This window comes from Macrotis lagotis, chromosome 1 (genome assembly GCF_037893015.1).
Source record: "Macrotis lagotis isolate mMagLag1 chromosome 1, bilby.v1.9.chrom.fasta, whole genome shotgun sequence".
Classification (NCBI taxonomy): Eukaryota; Metazoa; Chordata; class Mammalia; order Peramelemorphia; family Peramelidae; genus Macrotis; species Macrotis lagotis.
In genome coordinates, this window is record NC_133658.1 from 855103966 (window position 1) to 855126316 (window position 22351).

The following is a 22351-nucleotide window of genomic DNA, read 5'->3' on the forward strand; positions in this document are numbered from 1 at the left end:
TCCGCCCTCACCCCCCCTCCGCCGCGCCGCGACCCCGGCAGCCCCCGGCCGCTCCGCCCGCCGCTCCGGCCCCGCCGCCGCGCCCGCCATGGCCGACAAGGAAGGTGAGGGGAGCCCGAGGAGGGAGGGGTGGCGGGCGCGGCGTGCCCGGGAGCCCGGGCCGCCGTCCTGCCCGAGGCCTCTCGGCCGCGTCTGCGCGTCCGGCCCCGGGGAGGAGGCCGGGGGCCGCCGCGGCCCCGCCTGGGCGTGGGGGAGGGGGCGCCGGGGCCGCCGCGGCCGCACGAGGGCCGGGGCAGGATTGGAACACAGGCCCCGGTGCCCCAGCCCTCAGAGCGGCTTCTCTTGGAAGGGCCGGGGCCGGGGTGGGGGGCGGCCGCCCTTCCCCACGCGTCCCCGAACACATCTTCCCCCCCGACTTCTCTCCGTCCCGCCGCCAGGAGACCCCAGAAATGCCCCACTGACGTTGCGGGTCCCTCCCGGCCCGGCCCGGCCCGGCCCCGCCGAGCTTCCTAAGCCTCTTCTCCTAATAATCTATTTCTCCACGAGTTTACCCCAAGGATGCACTTCCTTCGCTGATACTGACGTCTTAGCAAGTTCATCGCAGTTCCGATCTCCTACCAGACACCTTTGGAAGCATTTTTGTACTAAACTTCAACTAAACTGGACATTGCCGTACTGAACGGCAGAACTGTAAAAACTTTTCCCCATCTCCCAGGCTGTTAGTGCCGTCTAACTTGAGGCTATCTCATTTCTCCCCACCCTCCAAGAATGTGAGCTTTAATCTTTGTATTCTTAGTATCTTCCTATATTAAGCACACAGTAATGATTGTCAACATAAGTTGGGTCAGTCCCATTTTTTTTTCCCAATTTCCAAAAAGCTTTTTCCAGCCATAAAAACGATGAAATGAGCCCTGGAGTTCATCCCAGTCCCACACAAAAGGGATAGAGGAAAGGTTTGGAGGGTTCACACCTACTACTACTACTACCACCACTAGTCCTTCAACATGGAAGAGGACCACACCGACCAACCAAGTGATTGATGGTGTGAGTTGCACAATTATGTTGAGAATAGTGAGGTTATGCTGTGCAACGCATCCTTCTCACTTGCCTTTACCAGAATTGTTCCACCCCCCCCCATTCCTCTTCAGCTTTCGAAGAAAGAAGTGTGTACTGTGGATAATTATTTCAAAATATTTCCACCTAGAATTAACTCCACTTATTTTATTTTTTAGCAGCCTTTGATGATGCTGTAGAAGAACGAGTGATCAATGAAGAATATAAAATATGGAAAAAAAATACTCCTTTTCTCTATGACCTAGTGATGACCCATGCCCTTGAGTGGCCCAGCTTAACTGCACAGTGGCTTCCAGATGTGACCAGGTGATTTGAATATCTTAAGTAGATAAAGGGATTAGGAGTGGTATCAAAATAATTAGCATTTATAGAGTTTTACTTCAACCCTGGGATGTAGGTGTTTTTATTTTCCCCATTTTACTCTTGAGGAATCTGAAGCAGAAATTAAGAGATATACCTAGGGCTATACTATTAGTAAATTTCCCATGCTGGATTTGAACCCTGTCTTCCTGAATCCAGGTCCAGCACTCAACCCACTGCACCACTGAGCTCTCTCTCCTAGTCTTGTGGCTGTGACCACATTTTTTCCCATAGTAATGACCCTTCCACTGACAGAATGTATTCATTGTCCTCTCTTCCCCACCCCCAATAACTTATCAAAAATAGTAATAGCATTTTTATTGTGTTTAAAGACTTCTAATATGCTTTTCATTAGTCAGTCTCATTTGATCAACATAGGTTGGGTCTTGGTAAATTTGTGGCAAATTCTTTTGTCCTCATTTCAGGGTTGAAGAAACTAGGACTCAGTGAGATTACTATAATGACTAAATCCAGATTCTGACTCTCAATACCATACCACCTTAGCTATATCTAAGTTGGTTAATTGCTATTTGTATACCTTTTACTAGTGTATGGAAAGAAAGAGGCAAAATAATATGGCTAATTTCTCAGAAGTTAACTCTACTGTGAACAGTTTGCTAATCTAGAAGAAATACTTTGGCCTTTACTTTTTGGTGAGCTGAGTAGCCTTGTGAAGGTTGTAGCAAACTGAAATAGATTGGCATTCTAAGAATGATGGATTTAGAGGGAGAAGACCCTATTTAAAGTCTTGGCTTTACCACTTAGCACTTATGGTACCATGGGCAGATCACTTAACCTTGCAGTTTTCTAATCTCTAAAATAAAGAATTGGTATTAGAACATCTCCAAGGTCCTTTCCAACTTTTAAATCTAAATAATCTGCAATGCACTGACCAGAAATCCTCCAGGTACAGAAATACTGTTGACATTTGGCCAGCACAATAGATACATTTGTATATTTAGAATGTTAAAATGGAGAGCTTTGTAGGGTTTTTGTTTTTTTAATTATCAGCCTTCAAAAATTATTTCTTGTTATTATACTTAGTATAGCAGTAAAGCACTTTAACTTGTAGGTCATCAGTATCCTGAAGAAGTATAGTACTTAAAACCATAGATCGTAAAAATTTATTTACCTTAGGTTTTTTGGTTGTTTTTTTTGTTTGTTTGTTTTGCAAGGCAAATAGGGTTAAGTGTCTTGCCCAAGGCCACACAGCTAGGTAATTATTAAGTGTCTGAGGTCAAATTTGAACTCAGGTACTCCTGACTCTGGGGCTGGTGCTCTATCTACTGCGCCACCTGGCGGCCCCCTTTTGGTTGTTGTTTGTTTTTTAACAGCAAATGTAAAGTAGTATTAGCAGAAAATGGTTAAAGTGTATCTGACTTGGAGTCAGACTTTGTTTTAAATTCTTCTAACCCTGGTTTTGTATTTGTCAGCAAGTTGTTTAACTTTTTTAAGCCTCAGTTTCCAGATCAGTGAAATAGGGGATAAGAACTTACATTGTTCTGAGATTTGAATAAAATATTGGTAAATCGATTTGCAAACAAAAAAGTTATATAATTTCAGCTTTCGTTAATTTAATAAGCCTTGGCCTTACTCTGATTTGCTGAGGTTACAGATGTTTAAAATATGTTTATGTTGGTATTTTTTTCTATTCATTTTGAACATAAATATGTATGATTTTTTTTTAAGAATAAATTGCCAATTAACAAAGGTTTTTCATTCTCAGCCTATATAACATGTACTCATGTATGTAGGTATTATGTCTTCTCAACTGAAAGTAAACTAATTGAACTATTTCACTTTTTTCTTTTGAGCACCTTTGCTGAAAATTCTTGTAGCAGGGTCTTAATTGTGGAGCCCTAGTGACCACCTAGTCCAATGATTCCTAATTTTTTTTTGTCTTTATACTCCTTAGACAGCCAAATGAAGTCTCTGAATTCCTCAGAATAGTATCGATAGTTTTAAATTTACAATTTAAGAAATTGCCAGTATTCAGTTAGATGTTAGTGAAAACAAAAGTGTAATTTTTTTTTTCTTATCCAGAATTATGGGCCCATTAAAGTCTATTTGATAGAGTCTAGACTCTGTAGTTGAGGAAATAGAGGCCCAGGGGGTAAAGTGACTTGTCAGAGGCAGGGTTTGGAATCAGTGCTTTCCATTGTACTGAATACTACCACGGTAGATAGCTCCCCTTTTTTGCGGGTGTGTATAGTGCCTTGATTCTAACCTTGTGGATTTTGGTGAATCCAGGAATGGTCTGGATCTAAAATGTGAACGATCTGATGGGAAGGTTGACCTCTGGTGGACTAGGGAGCTCTTTAGACTTTTTAGTGATGGGTATAAAGACAAAGGCATGTGGATGGGGGGGAGGGATAAGTAATTCTTTCAGTGGAATCAGAATTCAGAAAGGTCTTAGAGTATAAAACACTGAGCTAAATCTACATCGAGTGCCTCCTATGTGCTGGACACTGTGCTGAGTGCTGGGGATACAAAACAAGAGGCAAAAGACAACCCTCAAGTTGCTTACTAGAATACTAACCAGGAAGGTCAGGAGTCAGAGTTCATAAGGGAGAGCATTCCTGGCATGAAAGGGAGAAAGGCCCAGAGCTGAGAGATAGAACATCTCATTCAATGATCAGCCTGGAGGCCAATGTAATTGGATTGGAGAGTATATGTTGGGGAATAAGATAGGTGATGAGAAAGGTAAAGGGGGGTTTTATTATGAAGGGCTTTGAGTGTCCAGCAGCTGATTTTGCATTTGCTCCTGAAGGCAATAGGAAGCCACTGGACTTGGGGGAAGGGGGAAAAGATGATGACATAATCAAAACTATGCATTAGGAAAATCACTTTGATGGCCTAATAGGTTGATTGGGGTGGGGAGAGCCAAGTCAAGCAGACCTACCCAGCTGGCTATTGCAATAGTTCAGATGTGGAGGGAAAAGCTAGATAGAGAATGAGAAAAAACATTGTTCATCATTAGTAACTTTGGAGAAAGCAGTTAGTGAAATGATAAAAATCAGAAGCTAGATTGTTAGGGGATAAGAATAAAGTGAGAGCAGAGTAAGTGGAAGCACCTATTGTAGTTGGCCTTTTTAATGAGTTTAGCTTCAAAGAGCAGAAGAGAGAGGACTCAATGAAAATTTTTGGAAAGGAAAGATTGAAAGTGGGGAACATGAGGGCAATCTGTTGGGGAAAATGGGATGGAATGGGATCATTTGAAAAACTAGAGTTAGCGTTGGTAAGAAATAAAGCATTTGATTTTGTGAGAGTGGGAGAATGCTTCTGAGTGATAGGAGATAAGTGGGAGTTCACAGAGAATGACCTCAATTTTTTCTGTAAAATATGAGACAGTGTTCTCAGCTGAGAGAGTAGAGGGATGAGAAGCCATGGGAATTTTGAGGAGGGATGACAAGGTTTGAAAGAATCATTGAGGAGAGTAGGGTGGCGAGTTTTGCTTAGCAATAGTGAAAGCCCAGTTGAAATATAACAAAATTTTTTTTTTTTTTTTTTTTTTTTTTTAGGTTTTTGCAAGGCAATGGGGTTAAGTGGCTTGCCCAAGGCCACACGGCTAGGTAAATATTAAGTGTCTGAGGCTAGATTTGAACTCAGGTCCTCCTGACTCCAGGGCCGGTGCCTTATCCACTACGCCACCTAGCCGTCCCTCTGCCTTTCCTCTTACAACTCTATCCTTCACCTGTGTGGCAACTGCCAGTCCTGTGACCTTTAATATCTCTCCCAATCCATTTGTCCTTCATTACCCACTCTCTATTGTTCTCCCCTTGTTGACTTCCTTGCTAACCAATTCATCATATTGTTGATTATGCTCAACTAAGTTTGAGTCTTTTGATCACTCCAACTATTTGTAGCTTTTACTAACATGTTGCTGCATGAAGGTGGCAAAAAAAAAAAATCAAGCAACTATTCTGACTAGGTCTACTATAAATTTGTTATACTTCAGGGGCGGCTAGGTGGCTCAGTGGATAGAGCACCGGCCCTGGAGTCAGGAGGACCTGAGTTCAAATCTAGCCTCAGACACTTAATATTTACCTAGCCGTGTGGCCTTGGCCAAGCCACTTAACCCCATTTGCCTTGCAAAAACAAAAAAGGAAAGGCAGAAGGAGAGGTGAAAAGCTAATGGATTATGATTGCATAAGGGGGTTTCAGAATTCTTGAACATGGAGATTCTGGTAAAATCAAGGGTATGACCATCTTTGTGTGTAACTGAGGTGGGGTGGAGGAGTAACCAAATGGGTGGTGAGTAGATCAAGAAATAAGTGTAGTTTGGGTATTTGAGGGAGCATATGTATGTTGAAATTCTCTAGAATGAGGGAAGGAGTTGAAGAGGAGAGAAAACTTTTAGGGTAGGTTTTAAATTCACTGAAGAAGGAATGGATCTATGGATAACATCTACCAGGATTTTAATTGCATGGTAGATCTGAATAGCATAATCCTCAAAGAAGAGAAGTTTTTAAGTGATGGAGATAAAAGGAGAACCTGAAATTAACAGTGGGGAGCAAATAGGATAAATATACAGCCTTGGGTTCAAAAAACAGCTTCACAGATACAAGATTGGAGAGTCATAGCAGATTGTAAACTTGATATGAAAAGTGATAAGGTAGAAAATCCAGAAAATGAATATCAGTCTGCTTCCAGGAATAAGAGATAATAGTCCTGTTATAACTCTCCATTCTTAAACTACATCTAGTATATATTGTTCAATCCTAGGAACCAACCATCTTTTAGATAAAATATTGATAACCAAGAGAAGGGTGAACAATATATTAAAAGGTCTCAACTGGGTCTGTGCACTAGGCTAATTGGCATGTTCAGTCAAGAAATCTTTCAAATTCATATTTATAATGAAAAAATGTTTTTAAGGGCAGATAACAATGTAGTATGTATGCATTTGAAGGGCTGTCATGTGGAAGAGAAATGAAATTTGGTTTCTGGCCTCAGAAGGATCAACTAGAACCATTGCATCAAAGTTGTACAAAGGAACACAGAGACTGGATATAAGGATGAACTATATCGGCCAACTAAAAGTGAAATGGGATAGCTAGGAAGTAAAGTAGATAGGGTGCCTGGTCTGAAGTCAGGAAGACTCAAATGGCCTCAGATACTTAATATCTTGGTGACTTTCAGCAAGCCACATTAACCCTGATTACCTCAGTTTCCTTACCTGACAAACCATTTCAGCATCATTGCCATGAAAACTGTAGAGTTAAGCAAAAAACTAAAATGAAATGAGTGTCTTGAGAGGTAGTGAAGTAGTGAGATCTTAGTGGAGATCTTTAATCAAAAGTTTTCTTATAGGGCATGCTTTTTCAAGGATCTCTTAAACTCACAGTCTTTTGGTTCCTTTCCATTCTGAGAAATTATCCTGTTAAATTCATGAATCCTTGCGTTTTTGCTTCTTCAGTTCTCCCTATATTGCTTTATTTTTTTTATTTTTGTTTTTGCTAGGCAATGGGGTTAAGTGACTTGCCTGTGGTCACATAGGTAATTAATAAGTGTCTGAGGTTGGATTTGAACTCAGGTCCTCCTGACTCCAGGGCAGGTGCTCTACCCACTGTGCCACCTAGCTGTCCCCACCCCACATTACTTTAATAAAGTCAGAGTATTGTTCAAAGTGCCTGCACCATGATAAAAAAAAAAATCCAAAAGAATGTATAGTCCAGGAGGTTCTTTAGACTCCCCCCCCTTTGCCACTGATTATGTTTTTGTTTTTTACCTAAGTTTAAAACATTTCATAGATCCAGTATTTAGAGATTAATTAGAGTAATCCGCTTTCCTATTACAGACCTGAAGGGAAGGATTTCAGCATTCATCGACTTGTCCTGGGTACACACACATCAGATGAACAGAACCATCTTGTGATAGCTAGTGTGCAGCTTCCTAATGATGATGCTCAGTTTGATGCCTCTCACTATGACAGTGAGAAAGGAGGTAGGATTCATGGCAAATTTTTTTTCTAGTGTTTTGTTTCATGAACTTCTACAGGGGTTGTGGGAAACAATATAAAAAAAGGATTATGTTTGAAATAAGATATACTAAAACTTCTTTAGGATGGAAAAGTAAAATTACTGCATCCTTACTGGTTTACAGTAGAGTGAGAAGTTTAAACATGTCTAGTTGATTGTACTTTTACCTTACCCTTTACCTCAGTCAAAGAACTGATTTCCCCCCCCCTTCCCCCAACACCCAATCCTGGCATAATGGTAGGGGCACATAAGAAATATACCAAGTTTCAGCTATGCTTAGATTGCTTTTGTCTGCTGATGGGACAATTTATAAACTCTTCACAGGGTACGTGAATCTCTTTATGATAGCTTTTAGAAATGGGGGGCAGCTAGGTGGCGTAGTGGATAAAGCACCGGCCCTGGAGCCAGGAGTACCTGGGTTCAAATCTGGTCTCAGACACTTAATAATTACCTAGCTGTGTGGCCTTGGGCAAGCCACTTAACCCCATTTGCCTTGCAAAAATAATAGGTAAGGCAGATAGTGTTAACCCAGTTTTCTAGACCGATTGGCCTGGAGAATTGTAAACTTAATTAAAATCATAAATGACAGAACCAGAGAAGAGCCTAGGTATCTTGACTCCCATTTGGTGTTCTTTTTGTTAAATGATGTGATTAGCAGCATAGGAAAGGTTAGAGGTCTTCAGGCATGCCTTTTTATCTCTTGAATTTTCACTCATCAAAGTGTTTATTTACCCCCTGAGGTGTATAAACCAGCATGCTATGGTTTTCTTTCTTTCTGTTTTATATTATCAAGTTTCAAACAATAGAGGAAAAATACATTTCCACACTTTTTTGATAAACTTTTATCCTTAACTTCCTTCCTTGCTATATAGATTATCAACCTACAGCACCTACAGACATGTTTGTATCTTCATCAGAAGGGTCCTATTCAAGTGACCCACATTTTCTTTATTATTTGAAGTTTGATAATATTCTTCGGACTAGAGATAGGGGGAAAATAAGTTTATCTTCAAACTTTTACCAGTGACTCAACTTCATTTCTCAAGGGAAAGATGTTAATAAAACACACCAGAAGTACTCAAAATCTTATGGTCAGTTAGAATAAAATAAAGTTGGGACCCTTTTGATGAAGACATAAACCTGTTGGTGCTGTAGGTTGATAATTTATATGGCAAGGAACTATTCTTGGTGAAAGAAGTTAAATTTATCAGGAAATTATGATGTGTATTCATTAACAAAGTCAGCCATTCAGTTTATCTTATTCTAATTGACCATAAGATTTTAAGTATTTCTGATGTATTAATATCTTTCCCTTGGGAAAGGAAGACATTGAGTCATTGGCAAAGGACTGAAGATAAACTTATTTTCCCCTATCTCTAGTCCGAAGAATATTTCACTTCTTTTTCAGAATAATTGTGCAATTCAGCTTTGAATTCTTTGGTTAATAGTACTGCCAGGTGCAAAAGAAACTCTTATCAAGGGCTATGTGCATCTTGGTCTTGAGCCACTGGCCAAAGCAAATCTGTTATCAGGTGAGCCTGATAATCTTTCTGAATGCAATTTGATGATGACCTCTGCCAAATTTGGGTTTTTGAAGTCCTGCATGTGTTATAACATCTTAAATTTTTTTTTCTTTTCATTTATTCACATTTTCCTTTTTTTTTTCCCTGCTAATTTTTGGGATACTATTCCAGTTTCTCATTGTGGTGTAAAAGTTGAGTTCTTAAAGATCAGACCTTCAGAGTGTAAGCCCTGGTAGTTTGGACTAAACGCTGGCAAAGGGTCAAATTAGCTGAGTGAGCAATTTAAATGCCTCTTCTTTGCTAGATCCTGGGGTAATAATAAAGACAAGATCAGAGAGCCCCCATCAATAAGGAGGGTACATTCTCCTGGGGGAAATGGACATTGGCCAATACAGAATGTGATTTTGGCAAGGGATATAAGAAGGACAATAGCAACAATCAGGATACTGCCCAGATAGGAGATCTCTCACTTGAGCTCACTGAGTCTTGAGAGGAGCTAAAGAGGGACTGAAGTAGAAAGTGAGGAGAGAGAGAACATTCTAGCATGGAGAACAGCCAGAGAAGAGAGGTGAGGTGTCTTGTCCAAGAAGCAGTGAGAAAGCCAGTTTAACTGGAATAGTGTAAGTGAAAGGGAGTAATGGGAAGTTAGCCTAAGAAGGTAGACTAGAATCAGATTGTGAAGGACTTTAAGGGCCAAATGAAGGAGGCATTAGGGAGCCCCCCAAGTGACATAGTGGGACTATGATTTTTGGTATCTCTTTCGGAAGAACATGGAGGCAGGAAATTCAGTCAGGAGGCTTTTGGAAAATAGTACATTGATGAGACTCAGAACTAGCATGAAAGCTATGTAAGTGAAAGAGGGCCTAAATAAAAGATAGTGTCAAGGTAGAATTCAGGCAAAGGAGAGGATAACTGACCTTAGCAGCCTAGGTGACTAAAAGGTTGGCAGTGCCCTCAAAAAAAAGAGGAAATGTAGAAGAAAGGGGGCCACATATCTTCAGAACTTTGACTATTGTGTGATGATAAAAACAAATGTAAGTTTTAGCTTTTCTGTTATTAAAATAGTTTTTAGTGCCTTGTAAAGCTAGAAGGGTAACTGGTATCAGAACAAAACCTTTAGCTTTCTGTAGTAATTTGGACTACTCTCAAAAGTCAGCAAGAGGTTTTTGGAAAAAGTTTGAGGTTTAAAGAGATGGAACTGATTCTTATATCCTTGTGATCTTAACCACATGTATCTTTCACTTTCTCCTGCTCTATATTGGCAGCTTGCTTCTATTTGAGGTTTCCTTGTAATTAATCTAGTTTCTTGGATGACTCCAAGGAGGGCAAACTTCTTATCTTCCAGAGCAAGCAAGTGGAGTCCTCTGGCCTCTCTCAAAGGTTCTGAAGTTGATTAATGAGGAGATTGACACCTACAGCCTTTTTGATCCCATTTGACTTCAGGAAAATTGTGGCAGTCGGTTGTATAAAACATTTTCAAAGAAACACTGGCAGTGAAAATGTGAAATCTTGGGGCAGCTAGGTTGCGCAGTGGATAGAGCACTGGCCTTGGAGTCAAGAGTACCTGAGTTCAAAGCTGTCCTCAGACACTTAATTACCTAGCTGTGTGGACTTGGGCAAGACACTTAAGCCCATTGCCTTGAAAAAACTTTAAAAAAAGAAGAAAGGAAAATGTGAAATCTGGCTAAAATACTGCTTTTGTCATTAAATAGAATGTATAGATTTATAGTGGAAACTACCTGGACATAGTAATGTTATAAACAGAAAATGATTAATTGAGCTTAGGTGGAAATTTCATTCTAGATGAAGTACACCCAAACAGTTAATATAAACCATTTTCTTTTTTAGCATTATGTTTTAGGATCATCATTTAGTATTCTCTCAGTTATTCAATTAATAAGATAATATCAAATTTTGAAGAAAAAATAATTGCATAATTGATACTTGTTGAAATTTAAAATGTCAGTAAATAAGGCTTCTAACTGGAGTAGTAGTCATTTTCCTTTGGTTCCCTATGGAACTGTAGTTCTGTTTTTAACATTTTGACATTCTCAACAGATGTCCTCCATAATGCAAAAAATCATAGCATACTCTACAGAACTTTTTTCCAAGGTAAAAGTGTTGTGAGGCAGTATAAATGATCTACTCCCCTACTATTTTAGTAGCTTTAGGAGTATGTGTGCCCTTGTATAATCCATGGTGGGACTGATTGATGTTTGTCCTTGGTTCTCAGAGAAGGCTATGACATCAGGGAGGTGATGCCATGATGCCATGACATGCACATGAAGTGGATTTGAGTGAGGGAGGGGTGCTGTACTAAGTCACCAGCTTCACTTTCTCCTCTGGAGCCATCTTGGTGATACCATATATAGATCCAGACAACAGGAGATGACCCTGGGAGTCTTGGAGGTGCAGTGAGATACCCTGGTCTTTTGCAAAGCTAGGTCCTTCCCAGGTCACAGTTTGCAGCAATGCCCAATCAGTCATTAAAGTTAGATAAGAGTTAGACATCTACATCTGATAATACAGAGAGGAGATGCAACTTCTACTTGACAACTCTACATTTAAGTGTCGCTGAAGTGGTCAGAAACGATCATTTAAAGAGGCCTTTCATTTCTTAATAAGGAAGAACTAGGACTAATGGGAAGTTACTGTTGGTGCTCACATTGAAATGCTTAAAATTTAAAATTTGGCTATACCACTTAGGAAAACCATTCTCTTCAACCAATTACATTGTATTTTGTAAAACAGTCTTATTTGAGATGTATTTATTTTTATTTTTCAATTAAAAGCTCTATCCTTTAAAAAAATTAAAACAACAAGTTCTAATTTTGAGTTTGGAGTTTTTGTTGGGGTTTTTTAAGATTTATAACAAAGTACTCTGAGTCAAGGCTGTCAATTTTTCAATTTCCTGACTTGTGCTAAGTCTCTGATTTCTCTTGTTTTAGGTTACTAGTAGATTTGTAAAGCCTTTTCTAAAATTTCTCATTAATGGCTAATTTGTATGAATAAAAAAATTATAAGATAGCTTTGCTTAATTAACTGTGATTTAAATTTTAGTATTTTTGTAGTAAAATGTTTTAAATAATAGAGATAATAAAATTTGCAGTGTAAATTAACTTCCTAAAATTGTTGGTGGAAAAAGAGCTTCTTTAACTTTGTTCGCACTGGCCATATTTTATAGTGGTAGGAAATTGTGGAATAATCATTGCCTTTTAGTTGATTTAAATCTGGAAGGGATGGTTTAGAAAGGTTATGTTGGATGGAAGACACGGGCCTGCCTGTGTTTTCACTGCATATTTGGCATTTCTGAGCACTATTATGGGGAAAGCATTCTATAGGACTTTAGCAAAAGCTAAAAGGTGAAGGTGTTATAAAATTTAGAGAGTTGAGGACCTTTGTATTTCTAGCATGAGTTTTTCACTTGGTAGGAAATTAATGAGTGTTTATTAAATTACATCCCCCTGTTTTAGATAGGAAAAAGCTGGGGAACCAAAAAAAAGCATCTCACTTACGTTGGATTATTAGCCCTTCACATCCAGCTTGATCATCATGCCAATATGTGAGATGGCATGTATATATCTCATACTGCTGTGCACTTAGACTTTAGTTACATAGTAACATGAAAAGAATTCCTCTGTATTGGCCTGCTTTATTCAGAGACTCTAAGGGACTCCCCACCTCCAGTGTTTCAATTAGGCCATTGTTCCTGGACCTCTTGTGTCTTTGTGTGTCTGTCTGTGTCTGTGTGCATAATAGGTTTTAGGGGTATGTGTGCTTGTCCCAAAGAATTCCTTAAAATTAATCTTTGGTAGAGTATCTACCCAGAGAATTGGAGGCCTTCTACTGGGTCTTGGAGAAAATATATACAGTCTCTTTTTAAAAAATAAATATTTTTATATCTTTGTGAATTTTTTTAACAGCATCAGAATTTTTTCCAGCATATCTCATTTCCACTAAAGAGCCATTCCATATAATAAGTAATATTTTTTAAATCAACAAAACTGATTAGTGCATGCAAAAAAAAAAAATCCAATAATATATATAGATAGGCACAGTATCTATTAGACCCACCTACCTTCCTGAAGGGATATGGGAGTGTCCAGATAGGTTCTATTCCATGGTGGGAAGAGTGGCTGTGTCATGAGATCAGAGATGCTTTGCAATCTATTGATCAGGTCCTGTCTTTGTTTTCACTTAGCAATTGAAAACTTTGGCACCTTTATCTAAAGCATTTTCTTTTGTCAACATTGTACTTAAATGAACAGATATTTTTAACTATAAGAAAAAGTAGGTGAAGATTCCAGTATTAATTTAACTTAGCTTTAAATGGTTGGTATGCCAAGTCACACAGATTGATTCATGTTTGCAGTTGTATTTGTGAAGGATTTTTAAAGCATTTATAGTAATCCATAAAGATAGGTAACTTTGATACTTGTAGGACCATACTAACTTTGAAAGTTAGGGAAGTACATTTGGTTATGGAAGTTCTGCTTATCTCCAGGAAGGGTGAGTAGAATATTCCCAGTAAAGCCATTTCAGGGTTAATATTCCTAGTGAAGGCCTCTCAGGGTTAAGAAATATTGAAGAAAGAACAAACTATTATTCTTAAACTATTTCTAGAAGAAAGCCCCTTGTATTCCAAAGGTGGCTCACTCTGCTAACTTTTGATAAGACTACTTTACTGACTACTAGAAAGATAGTAGACTTTTCCATGAGAAACCTTGCATTCCAAAGAAGCTCTAAGCCTCCTCTTGTTTGATGATATAAGTACTGAATGGGAGGATGGTAGACTATTCCTGGCTCTTGTGTTCAAGACAAGTTACATTACTTCAATAAAATAGTTATAATCCTGAAAGCTATTCTCACCATCTGAATGGTGAAGTAATAGTTTATGAAAATCTTTCATTCTTTTCTTTGTTTTGGGGGTAGATTTTCACAAATAGAATATGACTCTGAAGACTGAGTCAACAGAGGGACAATAGGGAGGAGGAGGAGGAGCTCGAGTTAGGCCATATAATCTTGGTTGACTGTAAATTCAGGGCAGCTCCTTGATCTTCATTCATTACATTTGTAAGACTTGAAATGTGCCCTTTTCTTTAGAAAAGCCAAAATAAACTTTTTTCTTGCTCAGAGGAATCTATATTTTTTAAAGTGGATTTTTATCCCACACAAGGGAATAAGCACTTGTTAAGAACCAGTTTATTTATCTATGCCAAGCACTTTGTAACTTTTTTTTTGCAAGGCAATGGGGTTAAGTGGCTAGCTGAAGGCCACACAGCTAGGTGATTATTAAATGTCTGAGGCCAGATTTGAACTCAGGTACTCCTGACTCCAGGGCCAGTGCTCTATCCACTGTGCATTTTACAGTTTTTAGGCAAACAGGTTAAGTGAGTTGCCTAGGACCATACAGCCAATAAGTATCTGAAATCAGATTTGGAATCAAAAAAACTCATCTTTGTGAGTTCAAATCTAGTCTCGGATTTACTAGCTTGTGACCCTGAACAAATCGGTGTTTTTGTGGAGAAAAATCCTAATGGGTCAATGAAGAGTTGGACCTGACTCTGAACAACAGTTTCCTGATTCCAGGCCCAGCCATCTATCTACTATCTACTGCCTTAGGACAGTGGAATTACTTTAGAAAGAAAAAAATGAGTGTTCTTATTTTTATGAATTGATGTACATAATAAAATTATAAACAGAAAACAAAATTGAAGGGGGCGTAGTGGATAGATCACTGGCCCTGGGGTCAGGAGTACCTGAGTTCAAATCTGGCCTCAGACACTTAATAATCACCTAGCTGTGTGGCCTTGGGCAAGTCATTAAACCTCATTGCCTTGCAAAAAAAAAAAGAAAACAAAATTGAAATTGTCAGTAATTGGGTAGGAAGAATAATTTTAAATAATGATTCTCATGTACCTAGCATCTTTTAAACTTAATATCTAACAAAAATACTAATATGTAATATTTCTGTCTGTAATGTTTCACAACTTTTCAAAAAAGTTTTCATTCCCTTTGAGTCTTTTGTGGTTAAAAGTTAATAATATTTGTGGTCTTAAATGATAATTTTCAACATTCACTAGATTTTCATGACTGTATTTGGTATTATATTAATATCTTGAAGCTAGCCTTCTTGTAATATTTTTTCGTTCTTTGACATCCTCCCAATAGTTTTTCCTGTATTTACAGAATTTGGAGGCTTTGGTTCAGTTAGTGGGAAAATTGAGATTGAAATCAAGATTAACCATGAAGGTGAAGTGAACAGGGCCCGTTATATGCCCCAGAATCCTTGTATCATTGCAACAAAGACTCCATCCAGTGATGTTCTTGTTTTCGACTACACCAAGCACCCTTCGAAACCAGGTACACTCTTTTCCATATAAACTTATTTGTGTATTCAACTGGGGAGGGGAGTAATTGCCTAGTGCCAGAGAAAAGTTCTCCAAATAATGAGTCACTGTGGGATTATGTTGTTCCTTTCGATCTAGCCTAACTGTTAATTATTCTTTGCATGATTTAGCATTTTATGTTCAGTATCAGAATAGAGATTCTTTGCTCCTATTTAAAAAGCATCTTTTCTGTAATCAAAAGGACTTTGGTATTTCCATTGGATAATTATTACATGTTTGGTTAAGGGTGTTCTTCAAAGGGAGAGAAAGACTAGAGTGGGGGCCAGGTGGGGGAATAGAATTTAATGAATGAAGATCTTGAATTGGAAGAGAAACTCCCTAAAATAATTTACTTATTAGCAATGGGCCTTCTTTTGCCCAGCATAGGCTCAAAATGACAACACTAATATTTCCCTTTACAGATCCTTCTGGGGAGTGTAACCCAGACTTGCGTCTCCGGGGACATCAAAAGGAGGGTTATGGGCTATCGTGGAACCCAAATCTCAGTGGACACTTGCTTAGTGCATCAGATGATCATGTGAGTATCTTTCCCGTCTCCTGAAACTTCCCTTAGTGAGACACTGGGGTTAGTGATTTGGATTTTTTACAAGAATCATGGGTGGTAGTGAGGGCCCTTATGAAATTTTAAAGGTTTGTTTTACTTTTTTAAGACCATCTGCTTATGGGACATCAGTGCAGTTCCAAAGGAAGGTAAAGTAGTGGATGCAAAGACCATATTCACAGGACATACAGCAGTAGTTGAAGATGTTTCTTGGCACCTGCTCCATGAATCTCTCTTTGGATCAGTTGCTGATGATCAGAAGCTCATGATGTATGTAGAATTAATTTTTTTCTTCTTTTTCTCTCATTTAGCCAACTTACACTTTAGGCAATCTTAAATTTGTTATTTTCTCTGTTTCTTCCTCTGACTGTAGCTGGGACACACGGTCAAACAATACTTCTAAACCAAGTCACTCAGTGGATGCCCACACTGCTGAAGTAAATTGTCTCTCTTTCAATCCTTATAGTGAGTTCATTCTTGCCACAGGATCAGCTGATAAGGTAAGGTGTTTTGTTTGGTTTTTAATTTCTCTTACCTAAATTCATAGAATGAATTCTTCCAAATTTCCTTATGGTGAAGGGGCTATTGGGCCTTTAGGGAATTCAGATTTTTTGGTGTTGAGTTGTCTAACCCGCCCCCCCCCCTTTTAATTCTTTGCATTTCATCTTATATCTAGACAGTTGCATTGTGGGATCTTAGAAATCTGAAACTAAAGTTGCATTCCTTTGAATCACATAAAGATGAAATATTCCAGGTAAGAATGATTACTTTTCTATTGGGGATCTAGACTGTATTTTTTAAGTAGCAGGTTCCAATTTTGTGTAAAAAAATGTTTTCAGGGGAATTTTTTGACTTTTGAACAAGAGGCAGATTCTCTTGTCCCATGTAAATAATCCTGTAGAGGATTTACTTGGGAAGTTTTGTTACTTTAATTCCTTGTACAATAGTATTTTGATTTTTTTTTTTCTGGGTTTTTTGTTGGTTTGTTTTTGAAAGGCAATGGGGTGATTGCCCAAGCACATATAACTAGGTTAAGTGTCTGAGGCTGGATTTAACTCACGTCTTCCTGACTCCAGGACCAGTGTTCTATCTGCTGTGCCACCTAGCTGCCCCTGCGATAGTGTTTTGAAAAAGCAAAATTCTAATTCTTATATATATAAAGTCCTTGCTTTTGACTCCTTGTAATATGAATATGACCCTAAGATTCTTAAAAACCATGTTTTTCCCAGCCCAGGTTTGCACTTCATTTATGTTTTCTGTGAACAAGCCTAAATAAATACAAAGAAGCTCATTCCCAAGTTGGTCAAAACATTTGGAATTTTTCAGTCACAACGACTCTTAAGACATATTGCTGACCTCTAGAAGGATCACAGTCCATGTCAGGAGTTATTACTTAACACCAGTGAAATAGCAAGTTCTTGAGGTATTAGGTCAAATTCAGGTGCTTACATTCATATAAGAATCAGTTTTGCTCTTTTCTTTTTGAAGTTGTTGTGAGCAGTGAAAGTAATTATACTTTTTCAAAAGGCTTCTTTCCCCAGGGATTTGGCTTTGGCTTAATTGTTTATTATTATTGTTGTGTTGTTTTGTTTCCTGTGAGTCTACCCAGGAGGAAGCTATTGACTTAATCCAGATGTAAAGTGATTCTAAAATTTAAACCCATTTGAATAAATAAACTTTAATGGCCATGTAAATAAAAATTTATTATTGGCTGTAGACAGAAGTTAGAACATCTGAGGTAAACCAGATGTAGCTCTAGCGAACAGTTACAGAACAGAGACTGGGGAAAATTAATAAAAATAGATAAACTAAAAGAAAATGGAGAAATAGGAAGGATTCTGTGTCATTTCTCAAACATAGGTAATTGCATGTGTTTAAAATAGTCATTTGTTTTATTGGGATATTCTCTGGGAGTTTCTCTTTATTAATTCATACCAATTAACCTAAGAGTAGTGTTTGAAGTAAGATTTGGACATTGTTCCAACTTTCTCCAGTGCTTTTTTTTCTCTGTTTGTGGTTCAGCTAATGGTGCTTTGTGTGAATTGACAAATTCTACTGAGAATCTAAAGCTGCTTTACCTGTAACTCTTCAGTGATGAAAAATCTTTACAAAGATATCTAGCCAGAAGCATTAACTAATTTAAATATAGGATAAGTTAAACACATTTGCTTCAGAGATAATCTAGACATCAACCCTCTTATTTCATTGATGAGGAAATTCAATACCCAGAGACATGAAGAGATTGGCCCAGAAACAAGTCTTTTGACTCCAAATCCAGTGTTCTCTGCACCATTGCATGCTGCCTCTGATGTCATTACCCTGTACAAAAAGAAGAAAAATTTGACAGTTACCTTATTATATAAATTTTAAGACCTTTTGCCTCTGTGGTTTGTTGTTGTTGTTTTTTAGGTTTTTGCAAGGCCAATGGGGTTAAGTAGCTTGCCCAAGGCCACACATCTAGGTAATTATTAAGTGTCTGAGACCAAATTTGAACCCAGGTACTCCTGACTCCAGGGCCAGTGCTTTATCCACTACGCCACCTAGCCGCCCCTATCAGTTGTAATTTCAATGAACTCAGGTACTCCTGACTCCAGGACTGGTGCTCTATCCACTGCGCCACTTAACAGCCCCTTTTTGCCTGTTTTAAGTCTGCTTTGTGAATTAGTTCCACAATTCCCATCCAGTTGGTATTTACTATAATTTTCTAGCCCATGACGTGTTATCTATATTCTGCTCTATTCTCTCAACCATTGAATTTGCTTTGTTCAGTTCCTCATTTCTGCTTTCCTACCCTTTCATCAAAACCCATATTGAGCCCTACTTCCTTCATGAAAACTTTTCTATTCCAATTTTCATTGTTTTCCATAAATAATAGTTTTGGCTACTGCAAGATTAATAGAACTCAGAGTAGTTATGGTCTTTTATAAAGGGAATTTATATAGATCAAAACACAAGGCTTGGGATGAGTTTCTGAATGTCAAAATGGGCCTTTTTCCTTCTGTGGATCTATGTTCTTAGCTGCATGGGGTTCTTTTTCCACCATTCCATCCACCCCTTTACTATAGTGAGATTCTCACCCTTGTTCTTTTTTTAAAATAAACTGACAAAATTTTTTAATTGATAATTTTTTTTTATATTACCAGAATTTCTCCCATTAACTCTCCCTACCCTCTCCCAGATAGCTATCTTATAACAAATTAATTGTATCTTTAAAGAAAAAGGAAGGAGAGGGGGGGAATCAGCAAGACCAAGCAGTACATCCAGAAGGTCTGAAAGTATATGCTGTGATCAACAATATGGACTGCCCACCCCCTGCTATGCTCTTTCTGTGGAACCTTGCTTGTTTTTGTTCGTTGGATTTTTTTGGTTGTTGTCATTCTTGTTTAGACTGTTGTAGACACTGTGTGTGTGTATTATTGTCTTGGTGTTATTACTTCTATATCATTTGGAGTCAATCTGTATGTGCTTTTCTGTTTTCATTGTTTCTTACTCCCAGTAAGGTTCCATTACATTGTCATTTCCTGGTTGATGTTGTCTATGTATTTTCATAAATTATAACTAATTCATTGATACAGGAGGTATCAGAACATTTCTTCTTTACCAGTATAGTACTCAGACTGTCTTGTCTGTCTTCTCTTAGATGTATATGTTTTTGTTTTTAATCCATATATCAAATGCAAACTTTGGTCTTTTGAATTTCTCATAATTTTAATCTTCTGATAATAATTTCATGATTTACAACTAGAACATAACCTCATCAGGAGAGTATTGTATTAAAAATAGGGTTTTATGTCAGGGAACACCTTCCAGCTCCTCAAATTCTTCCTCTTTCAATTCTGTATCCACCTTCTCTTCTGTGGCTGTCTCAAGTGCATGTATTGCTAGACTAACTTGATGGGCCACCACAGACATGTCAAGCCTTGACTACAATATTATTTATTCACTTGAACTTTCCTGTGTGGAATGTTGGACTGGTTTCTCTAGTGGTTGTAGGTTTCACTGAGTAGGCCCTGTGATATTCTGTGGCTTGCTCACTCACCACAATTTAATCTACAAATGGGGACATTTAAAAGACCCTGACCATCTATAAAGAATCTCTTCTATGACGGTAACGTAACACTTTTTGATACTGACATCATTCTTTTTTTATGCCTTCACTCAATATTGATAATTACAGGGTTGTTGAACAAAATTTTCTGTGATTGCATCTCCCATGGAATATTATGTAATATTAAAGAGATATTAGTAGATCTATTCGATTTTTGCTCGTTTCTCAAGTGTTCTCAAATCCTTTATTCTTTTAGAAATTATTGAAGACCCCAAAGGTTAAATGGGTTGTCTACTAATGTTTACCACATTGGAAGTTAAAGCTAAAATTTTTAAAATACTTAAATCATTTAAAAATCAAAATTAACCCATGATATACCAAAAGAATTTTGCAGAAAATTTTTAGTGAAGTTTTATTATGCTTTATAGTTTCAGTAAATGAGAAGAATGACATTTTATTTGTTACAAATATCTGAGTTAGTAGGGAACAGTTGGATATTCATATCTGTTTCTGCATTTAATTATGATAATGTTGTTTTGGTTGAAGTATGTGAAGAAAATCCAACCTCGAAAAGATGTGTACTTGTAAAGTGGAGTATTTTAATAGGCATTAATGTCTTGGTATTATTTTGAATATAATTTTGATGTTATGGACTTCCTTTGGGGAATCAAAGACCATGTTTTAAGAACTTCTGCTTTAACTTAACTTTTTTTTAAGTAGCTATTGCAATTTTAAACTGGCTACCACCCCAAACTACTTTCTAAATCTCTTTCCAAATTTTTCCCTTCAATGCTTAGCCCCAGGGCTATCTTCTCTGTGGAGCTTTTCTTAGACCCCTCCAATGAGGAGGTCTCTCCTTCTTCATGTTTTTCTTAACACTTTTTTATTGTAGTTCTCTCTGTATACATCCTGTCTTTATTTCAGTCTTTTTATCCTTAAGATGTGGCTCGGGGCCTTGATTTTTAGTGTTTGATAAAAAACTTGTTAAAGAACAAAAGGGGAACAAAAGAAAAAATATTTAAGAACAAAGGGAGATTAGAAAGTTATTAGGGTGGGATGGAGTCCTCAATTGTATGAGCTCTTTAAAAAAAACTTACCTTTGGAATCAGAAGATCTGGGTTCAAATCCCACTTCTGCTACTTATTACTCATGCAGCTTTAAATCATTTTACCACTCCTCTGAGATCCCATATATCAGTTTAGATGACTGACCCCTAAGGTACTTTCCAACTCTAAAATCCTATAACCTAATTTAAAGATCTCCATTATTCGTCTATTAAGAAATATTTAGAAAACTTTATTTTTTTTTTCCCCACCAAACTCTCAATTCTCAACTTCTCCTACTTTCAGGTTCAATGGTCTCCCCACAATGAAACTATCTTGGCTTCTAGTGGCACTGATCGCAGGCTAAATGTCTGGGACTTAAGGTAAATCTTTTGAATCATTTCAGTTTCTATTATCAAAATAAATTTCATTTATATGTCTGTATGATGTGAAGTTTGTTTTAATTTTTTCTTCCTGCAGTAAAATTGGAGAAGAACAGTCCCCTGAAGATGCAGAAGATGGACCACCAGAATTATTGGTAGGTTTTTGTAGTCAAAGAATTCTGAACTAGCTAATAACCAAGTTCTGTATGCTTTTAATATTTTGTTTTCCTTTTCTCAGTTTATTCATGGTGGTCACACTGCCAAGATATCCGATTTCTCTTGGAACCCCAATGAACCTTGGGTTATTTGTTCTGTATCAGAAGACAATATCATGCAAGTTTGGCAGATGGTAAGTGTTTTTCACTCTCTTGGATGAGGAGTGGGAGAGGGGAAGCAGGTAGGTTGACAAGGTAAGTGAACTGAAACATAATGTTTGCCTGAACCTTTTGTCACTCAGTAGCTGGAGACAGAAAGCTTGGATGATTGAGATTTGTTCTCCAGGTTTTTCCCCACTGACAAATTTTGTGGTCTTGGCTAGAGTTTTTAATGCTAAAGCAGATAATTCTACTCCTGAGAAGAATATAAAAATACTCATCTTATTGAATGCATTGAAACATCATTTAATAGTGAAATAAGGCTCAGGTAGCTTTAGTCCTTTTCATTGTGTAGATTATAACTCTAGTTTTAAGTGATTGGATATTAAAGAATTGTGCCTGCTGATCTGATCAATGCATCCCCTTAAAAGTTGAAGGTCGGGGCGGCTAGGTGGCGCAGTGGATAAAACACCGGCCCTGGAGTCAGGAGTACCTGTGTTCAAATCTGGTCTCGGACACTTAATATTACCTAGCTGTGTGGCCTTGGGCAAGCCACTTAACCCCATTTGCCTTGCAAAAACCTAAAAATAATAATAATGATGATGATAATGATAATAAATTTATGTATTTCAGTGGGAACCTTATCTTAGAAAAAAATCCGATTTCTCTCTGTG

At 37.9% G+C, this 22351-nt stretch overlaps 1 protein-coding gene across 2 annotated transcripts in view; it reads left to right on the forward strand.

The window, feature by feature from the left end:
- Positions 1-22351, forward strand: part of RBBP4 (RB binding protein 4, chromatin remodeling factor) — a 23970-nt gene continuing 1619 nt past the window's right edge. Inside the window, exons 1-11 of one of the 2 annotated variants that reach the window (XM_074217732.1) lie at positions 1-104; positions 1236-1380; positions 7235-7380; positions 15128-15301; positions 15750-15865; positions 15999-16159; positions 16263-16389; positions 16566-16643; positions 21287-21363; positions 21461-21518; positions 21602-21712. In XM_074217732.1, coding sequence (XP_074073833.1) covers positions 89-104; positions 1236-1380; positions 7235-7380; positions 15128-15301; positions 15750-15865; positions 15999-16159; positions 16263-16389; positions 16566-16643; positions 21287-21363; positions 21461-21518; positions 21602-21712 — 1209 coding nt within the window. In that variant the 5' untranslated portion in view covers positions 1-88. Of the gene's footprint in view, positions 105-1232; positions 1381-7234; positions 7381-15127; positions 15302-15749; positions 15866-15998; positions 16160-16262; positions 16390-16565; positions 16644-21286; positions 21364-21460; positions 21519-21601; positions 21713-22351 lie in introns of both variants that reach the window. The other variant, XM_074217731.1, reaches the window with a different exon arrangement.